Source organism: Trachymyrmex cornetzi, unplaced genomic scaffold, assembly GCF_001594075.2.
Source record: "Trachymyrmex cornetzi isolate Tcor2-1 unplaced genomic scaffold, Tcor1.1 scaffold11, whole genome shotgun sequence".
NCBI classification, from domain to species: Eukaryota; Metazoa; Arthropoda; class Insecta; order Hymenoptera; family Formicidae; genus Trachymyrmex; species Trachymyrmex cornetzi.
Genome location: NW_017295653.1, coordinates 284,821 through 294,359, shown reverse-complemented (window position 1 = coordinate 294,359; position 9,539 = coordinate 284,821). Strand labels below are relative to the sequence as shown.

At 29.7% G+C, this 9,539-nt stretch overlaps 1 protein-coding gene across 1 annotated transcript; it reads right to left on the bottom strand.

The window, feature by feature from the left end:
- Nucleotides 1–2,108: 2,108 nt before the first annotated feature.
- On the bottom strand, nucleotides 2,109–6,857 carry LOC108762476 (nardilysin). The gene is made up of 12 exons (XM_018509499.1): nucleotides 6,717–6,857; nucleotides 6,547–6,636; nucleotides 5,808–5,922; nucleotides 5,529–5,743; nucleotides 5,244–5,414; nucleotides 4,815–5,158; nucleotides 4,230–4,718; nucleotides 3,894–4,044; nucleotides 3,683–3,816; nucleotides 3,078–3,459; nucleotides 2,426–2,918; nucleotides 2,109–2,272 (listed from the first exon to the last, which is right to left on the bottom strand). Exons 1-12 carry the CDS (start codon nucleotides 6,855–6,857, stop codon nucleotides 2,109–2,111), a joined length of 2,889 nt encoding a protein of 962 aa, XP_018365001.1.
- Nucleotides 6,858–9,539: the final 2,682 nt, after the last annotated feature.

Genomic DNA, 9,539 nt, shown 5'->3' with positions numbered 1-9,539 from the left:
GGCGGAAGCTGCCGCATGCCGGCCGGCGGCAATCTGGGCGCCATAAGAGGACCTCTGTTCAATGGGCTCATAGTTCTTTTGCGATACCTTTCACCTATTCTCGGAACGGGGTTTCTTCTTCTAATGAACGATGCCGCGCGAACTTGATCTCCTTCCGACGTTCTCTCTACAATTCAACGGTATAATCACGAATTCGCTCTTGCACGTCAGACACGAGGTTATGAAACGACACGCGACACGCGCGCGAATCGCACCGACACGAAGTTGTTCGCGTTCCGTCACTTGATATCGCTCGAGCGAGAATTATCGGAAAGCGTATCACTCCAAGAGCAAATACATAACAGTTGCTTTCTCTTGATTCGGGAAATTTTTGTGAGAAGCAACCACAGAAGCAATATAAAATTTAAATAGGATCCGTATACTTGCCACTGTCTTCAACTTGCTCCTCGCAATGGTGTAGTCAGGTGTAATTACACTCGTAGTTTCACACGCAATTCGCAAATGCGCTCGTGCGTTCATAAATGCATCCGCTCGTAATTCCAGCACGTTTACGATTATGCTGGATTCACACTGCATCCGATTTGTGTCGTACGACGCTCGGCAACCAATCAGAAAACAGGATTCCGATGATACGAAGCAAAATCCATCGAAACCCTGTTTTCTGATTAGTTGCAGAGCGTCGTACGACGCACATTTGATGTAGTGTGAATTCAGCATTAGAGATCATCCAAGAGGATTAGAGGGTCTCTAGATCCACTTAAAGTCGGAAAAACTTTGTTCGTTTCAAGGCCCGTCTGCAATACACGGAGTAAGAAGTAAGAGTAAGAAATTGACCAATCACAGTCGATTATTCTTCTCACATTCGACTGTGATTGGTCAATTTCTTACTCTTACTTCTTACTCCGTGTATTGTAGACGGGCCTTTAAGTCGTAGAAAATTTCCATTCAGTGCTTGCTTTGCAAACCATTCTCTCAGCTCGTTGATTTTTATATTCTTTGTTGCAAGCGCTTGCCGCTTCCTTCTCGAATCTGTCAAACATGTATTGCCGTTTCATAATCTCACGTACTCTAGTTTCTATCTATTTTGTTTATCAGAAACCCGTTTAATAGATATAATCATTGCTTCAATTCTTTTAACGCTTCCTTAACATCATCTATGTGTTCCGATAACTCTCCTCTCCCAACATCTTATTAAACGATTTCAGAAATTCCTCGATCCACTGATCTATGTGCTCGATATGTGAAAAATCCTAAAATTCCGATGACATGATCTATAGAGATTTGCATTATCATCTATAAAAATGTATAATACATTGTACAAATAAATATGATGACGCAATAAAATCAATCGTGATAACTGAAGAGATGTTATTCATATTTCATTTATTCTTAAATTGAAATGAATATAAATCAAGGATTTATATTATTATAGTAAGCAATAATGCAAAACCAAAATAATATCAGTCAAGTATACATTTTTCACTTAAAAGACAAATAGCACATATGTATTCATCAAAATAAAAATTTTTGATGCGTAACACATAAGTGAATATTGAATTTTGCTCCATTTAATTGAAACGTTGAAGGTATTAAAACATTAAGTACTTTACTAATTAATACTAACAATACTCCGGGAAAAAATCTTATATATATAAACATATTTTATATATAATTATATATAAAAAATATGTCAATTTTTTATATAATTACATATAATTTTATATAATTGTATATAATTATATATGAAACATTTTCCCCGGATATTTATATTTTAAAAGAACATTGCAATTACTTTTTTATTCAAAAATGCTAAAATAAAGAAATAACGCGATCTTTTTAATGTGTAAAACTTATAAATTTTGATTTCAATTAAAGTTACCTATTTAACTTTATTATAAGTTCGAATATTTCATGTTGTAAGATATACAAAATGTTCCTCACTAATTAACTATTATAATAATATAGCCCATCGAAAATAATAATAAAGGTTATAAGTATGAAAAACTAATTGCAATATTATTGTTCTAATGTAAAGATTAGTATTAAATTTAAATATTCAATTAATAAAAAATAACATATTATTATCGTAAAAAAGAAGTAGGAGTCGATTAATCCAAATTTATCATTTTTTCGACGCATGAAAGAATGAAGAGATCTGCTTTGTAATGCTCTATATTCGTAATATGATGACCTTCAGTTTCATTACGCTGTTGATTATCAGTTATATATTTCAAAACAAAATCTTGTTCTTTATTGTAATCCATTGCAGTATCTGCAACCAATTTTTTAAATTTTAATTGTTTTAGTAATTTATTCAAGCACAATCTGACAACAACAAAAAATGCAAGGCAAGAAACAATGTCACAAAATCAGAAAATAAATAGATATATCGATCAAAATTCAACCAAAACAGTTATATATTCACCATTAGCTTCCCTGGCTTCTATTTCCTTTGGATCAGTTCCTACCACATGTAAACTTAATTTTCTGAAATCATTTCCGTTCAGTGTACGTATAAACCATTTTCGTAGCTTCTTGATTTTTACATCCTTTATTGCAACAGTTTTCTTCTCGAATCTGTCAAACATGTATTGCCGCTTGGTAATCTCACTCCAGTTTTTACCAACTTCGTTTTTCAGAAACCCGACACTGGTACATTGCTTTAATTCTCTTATTATTAGCGTTTCCTTGATAATATTTAATTCCTCTTGTGGGAAGACTTCTAACATCTTACAAAACGACTTCAGAAATTCCTCGATCCGCTGATCCACGTGTTCTGTTGTATATTTATGTGCCTCAATGTGAACGGTAATGGAAAGTCCTAAAATGCCATTGTCGTCTCGACGGACGCAGAAGACCTTAGTACTAAGCTGTTCTTGGATACATAGTTGATTCCTTAATGGTTCTTGCATGATAATCTGAAGAGATATAGATGAGTGTGATATACGTAAATAATCGAATGATGTTATTCATATTTTATTTACTTTAAATGTAAAATAAATATAAATAATGAATATAAACCAAGAATTCCATGGCAAGCATTTAAAATACACGAAGCGATGTTATACAATACTTACGATTATCAAATCAATTAATATAGATAATTCAATCGACGTGACACCGGCTTGATAATAATTTGTTATTACAGAATTCGTATCAGTTTTGTTCATATTTTTTAACTTGCAATAGGATGTGCCTAAGGGTATCTGAGTGATTCTCGTCTGGGATATTGTATTAAGGATTAATGGAGAACATTTTATCTTTTCCATATATCTCTGTACAGCAGCAATCGCAATGTTCTTCGTCATATCGCCTTGCACAAGACACTGAACGTATAGATGATCGGTGAAAGAGTTCACAAATTTTTGGAATTCTTCAAAATTAATTTTACTTAGAGCAATATATGTGTCAATATGCGTATAATGGATAGTTTCCTTCAGTATCCATAATTTCACGTTCCTGTAAAAAGAAGTAAAAATATATACATTGATTTTAATCAAAAATATAATTTGACATAATTCATTTTATAATATTATTTGTCATGATTAATATGTATCATTAAATTTTTCTTAAATTTATATAAGAATTTAATAATTCTTGCGTATCTAACTGTACAATTTTAGTACAATTTTATAATTCTTGCATAATATTGTAATAATGCTCGATAATAAATAGTCAATACTTTATGAGTTTTTCAGGTTTCATAAATTTGTTATAATATCTTTCAAGTTGTTGCACTTTGACAAGTTCAAACAAGTGCTTCGTAACAATAGTTGAATAGCTCATCATGTATCTTGCAATAATTAGCAAGAATTTCTGCAATATAAATAAAATATTGATGTACCTTGAAATTATACTTGGAACTCCAACACATATTTTGAAACTATACTTACTAGTAGTTGTTCGCTAATTCCGTTCATTTCTATTATAATACCTGTCTCACTGACAGTGATATTATATTCAATCTGAGCCTTTACAGCTGGAAATAATTCTGCCCTCAATAGCTGTTTTAATACATCGCAATACATTTCCATGAATGCCTCACTGAAATGTCATTAGATATAATCTAAATATTTTGTTAACAAGATATAAATGATTCTATAAAAATCACAATATTGATAATTACAAGATAAAAATTAGTACATAGAATCTGCAATAGTACATTAACTACATTTAGTATAACTACTACTCAATGTAATATTACTACAATTTTTATGTTTATTACTTACATTTTTGGTGACTGAAAGTCCAGAGGGTAAACAATAAATTGAAAGTTTATATAACATTTTGGCCAACTAAACTTCTGGTGATGCCAAATCTGTATTAAATTAGTATCAGCTATTTTTATGGGATATTTTGGAGCCATCACAGGTATCGATAATAAAGAGACGTTGCTAGTAATGAATGTATTTGATAATGGTAAATGAAAATCTGGCAATGGTTTGATGGATTTCCAGCGTTCGATCCACTTTTGTGATATCTCCCCATCTGCGTAGATGGTATTGGTCCACAGATCGACTTTATTTAATCTAAGACGATGAAAATTTTTGTTGAAAATCATAATATTCACGGTCTCTGGTACCAAATAGTCCAAACATTTTTGTATAGCTTCTGGATCATACTCGAAGAAATTCTGCTTTCCAGTTATATAATCGCGCGGTGGATATAAATGCATATTCTTACACAAACAGTCTATATAATCATTATTACCCAACAATCTAAAAAAAATTTCCAAGAATAAGTGACATTTTACAAATATATTTTAGTGGGTTTTATTTTCTACACGTCTCTATTTATTTCTGAAATTGATTTACCTAAAATTATTTTCTGTAATTTTATAAATCTCGTCGTAAATTCTTTTCTGCGGACCTTCCCTCTTTAGTAAATTAATAAATGAAAATATTGCATCTAGAATATCGTGCACATGCTGTAGTCCCTCATAGGAGAGATCTAAGATCAAATTGAATAATGTATATATAGAATTTTGTTCAAAATCGTCTTCAGGGTTATCAAGTAAAAAATCGGAGCTCCACTGTTTCTTGCGTAGATAATCTATTAAGGAGCCTTTTCCTTTATGCTTAATAATCCATAAGATATAAGTATGTGGTTTACTTTTGTACAAATGTAGTACTGAAGGCATAGCCCATGTTATATGTAGCTGTAAAAGACAATTTTTGTTTTGTAAATTTATTCAGGATGTATAAAGATAGTTCTTTTTGGATTTGTGTGTTCAAGTCACATACTTGGCTGATATCTTTGACAGGTCTAACTTTATACACTTTTTGGAAAGCGGGAGTATTAAAAGGAACATTGTCTTTAAATTTGGTAAAGTTATCGGGCGGCAGCCAGTTACTTGGTATATTAGCAAAGAACTTTCTAACATATTTTTCCAATGCATTTAGTGGTAATGACGCCTATAAAAAGATACTACTATGTATTATATGTTATGAATTAAATATACTTGATAAGTTAATCAATTTTCTTATTTAATCAATAATTTTAATTTTGATGAACGATTTAAGTTATACTTGTATAACTAGCTTCATTCTGTGAGCGCTGTAATGACGCTCTCTAAATTTGTGTAGTTCATCGTATAATTTATCTATTTTGTTGTCATCCACATTATTGCTCATTATTACTGAATAGGACCACGGAAATTTATTGACTGGATGTCCAACTGGCACGGTAGAGGACAATAATCGATTTTTTCTGGGCACATCATGAGTTAAAGACGACTGCAACTCTATATGAACATGACACATTAAAAGACTGCACTTGCGGCAACATTACGATTATAATTTATGTACCTTTTTTTACAGACTCTATCATCCGCTTTATGACATCTTTCTTCATCAAGGGTTTAATGAAAAATTGAGTAAAACGATCAAGAGCTGATGACAATTGATCCTTTTGTATACCACCCTAATGAAATTTTTTCAGAATTTTTATACTAATTGGATTACTTTTTTCAGAATTACTAAATCTACATCTTTTCTTAGAATTTTTCATGTATGTATCAATAATATTCTAAGAGTTCTAAAATGTCTTAATCTGTATTTCTGAAAAAATATTTTAAACTTCTCTTCAGATTTGATAAGGTTTTTTCGAACATTATACATTACAGAGAAATTTTATAAATCTAAGGTCCGGTTTTTCATTATCTGATTAACTTATAGTTAGGTTCAACTTCATGTTTTATCCAATGCAATTTCATCTATGAGATGATGCCATGAAGCCCATTGGGTGAAATATTTGCAGGTTAATAAGCTTAATCACAAGTTAACCAGATAATATGAATAACCGACCTAAAAATATTTCTAAATACAAAATTCTAGAAAAGACGTAAATTTCGACACTTCTAAAAAGTATTCCAATTTGTATTTTAAAATTTGTATTTTTTAAAATCTGAGAAATTTTCTAGAGAGAGAGAGAGAGAGAGAGAGAGAGAGAGAGAGTGTGTAATGATATTGAGAAATTCTAAAAAATTATAACGTTTACATAAAATTTCTGAAAAATTATATAAAAAATTTTGAGAAAAATTTTCACCAGGGCAAAGTAAAATGTTGTATGCTCGTAATCCGTTATACTATTAGTACATCCGCCATGCTTATTGATAAATTCAATAAAATCATTTTCCTGCAAGTAAAATGACACTTAAGCATTTATACCTATACAAATAAATTTTATAATAAATTTACGCATCATATTTTAATTACATGTTCATATTTTTCGGATCCTCTAGAAACCATGTATTCAACAAAATGTGAAAGATCTGGAATTTCTGTATCGCTGAATCTGCCTACTCCCACGTCTAAGCCACATTCTACCTGTGTTAAAAAAAATTCATATATACACATTTACACATCACATATTACACATATGGTGTTAAGTCAAAAATGAACATTGCACAATTAATAGGATGATCCGTAAACAATCTTAAACTAAGCATTTAGAAATGAATTTTTGAAAATATCTTACAGATAGTAGAAATCAAATTTTTCAAACGAAAATTTCTGATAAAACTATAACAATACGCGAATCTTAGGCTCTAACTAAGGTATACTCAGTAAACACAAGTTATATGTAACGTATCTGTTAGTTGTAATTTCCCAATCAACAATATAACTATAACATACACTCCTGTTATATTATGGTTATATTGTTGAGTGGGAAATTACAACTAATAGGTACGTTATATGCAACTTTGTGTGTTCACTGAGATAGATATTTTTTATGATTTTATAGGTCTTTGTTCAATATTACAATTCTAATGAACTTTTAATTATATAAAAGGAGAATACAAGAAAAGATCTAAAATACAAACTAATTAAATTATCTTATTAATCTAAGCTGGATCTTAATGATTAAATAATACTTCAGCATATACATATCATTTATATACATATCCTCTGCAAACTGTACGCCGAAATTATTTTCAGTCTTGAAATACAATCCTCAGAATCGTTCAATTATTTCCATTAATCTGTACCCAGGTAGCAAGCTACGTCATTTTGACGTCATTTTGACGTCAGCTTGCTACCAGGGTACATACTCCTAAAATGAGATATAATAATACATCACAAATTAAATTGATAAGCAACTTAATGACATTAATCCTAATAGATGAGCAAAGAACTGTAAATAATTTGATGCTGATATGATTTATTACAAGATAACTTATTATTTAACATCAAATTATTTACATCTGCTTGAAATGCTTATTAGCATCAATATCATTAAATTTCTTATTAATTTAATTTATCCTAGTTTAGTTTAAAATTACCTTTCCGATGGAAAATGATTTTGATAAGCAGTTTGCATAGCTGGATACATATATACATTCATATCACAAAGTATTATTTATATAAGCACTTATATAGATCCTGCAGTTTAAATTTAACTAATAAAATTTTTTCATTATTTATTGTTAGTTGTGTAATTCATATCTTATGACACTATTATTATATTTTATTTGTATATACCATCAATTCATCTGTTTTAACCCGTTTAACTGCAGAAGGACCATTATCTTCTTCATTATTTTCGTCACTATTATCTTCATTTTCAATCTCGGACATTAACAAAGCTGTTAATCCGTTTCGTAACTTGATAACTCTAAATTTGAAAAACAAAACGAATATATGATGAAATGTTAAGACACATCACTGAGAATAATGATCATATAAGAAAAACCTTTCCGAATCGTTTCTTGTAAAAGATGTAACGTTTCTCTCAAAAGAGAAAGGTCATCATATTATGATAATTAATGTTTCTCATACTTATTATATCGATCGAAATTATACTTTTTTTATAGAAATTTAATACTAGTACTAGCCAATTAATAATTTATTTTGACTATTTTGAGTATTAAAAGTACTAGCTGTTAATGTATAGTATACTTTTAATAATACTCAGAATAAGTGATTAATTGGCCAATAAATTTCTATAAGGGTTATTACTGAGAGAGAGTATTATATTTGCTCTCATATATCTTACCTATATTTCATCAAATCAGTCTCTGATTTAATGGGCGTCTCCAGATATTCTACTTGATAACGCTCATCGGTTGTATCGATCTCCATCTCCATTATTATATCGATACGCAGGACAATCAAAACGAAAATGAGATCTGTTGGTTTAATATCCGGTCAAAGAACTCACAATATGATATTCAATCGTTTTCAACTTTCCAGTAGATTATTTTAATCAGCACTCTAACTGATACTTTTATTCTTTCTGTATGGCATCTGCCTTCGAAATTCGAAAAGGTCAATACAGTCAATATCTTCGTGTACATTGTAAACAGAAGGGACAGATAATAAGCAAAGTCTTAGATATGTTTACATATTTATATTATATATTTACGGTTTCTATAAAAGACGTGATTCACAATTACTTCTTAAAAGCAAGAAAACTTTAATATAATTATAATATATAACATATAATAAGAAATTAATTTAAAATTACTAATTCAAATCAAATTTCTAAGTATATTATAATTTGTCTATTCTGATTTTTTTTCCGTATTAAACGCAGGAAATTAATAATATCTATTATAATAGCAAAATATAAAACAGGAATATCTAATAATTATTAATCATCTATTAAATAATTAAATTAATCAGAATGGTTGCATTCAGTACTATGACCGCTCACTGAGCGTTCAGTGAGCTCTTGTATCTATTTGGTCTATATTTTTAGTTCTAACGGAATATGCCAATCAGATGCAAGAGCTCACTGAGCGCTCAGTAAGCGGTTGTAGTACTGAATGCACCCAATGTAATCCAATTCATCCAAAAAATTGCCGTTTTCGAATTCAATTTTATTGCAAATTCAATTATAACTGTCCAGACAGCACACAATATTTACAAAATATTTACAAAATATTTATAAATATTTATAAGATTTATTTTAAATATTTTGTAAATATTTTTGTGGTTTTAAATTGCACAGATCATAAATATTTATTATAAATATTATAAAATACTTATTAGAATAGTTATAGTAAATGCTATGAAAATACTTAATGAGACATTATA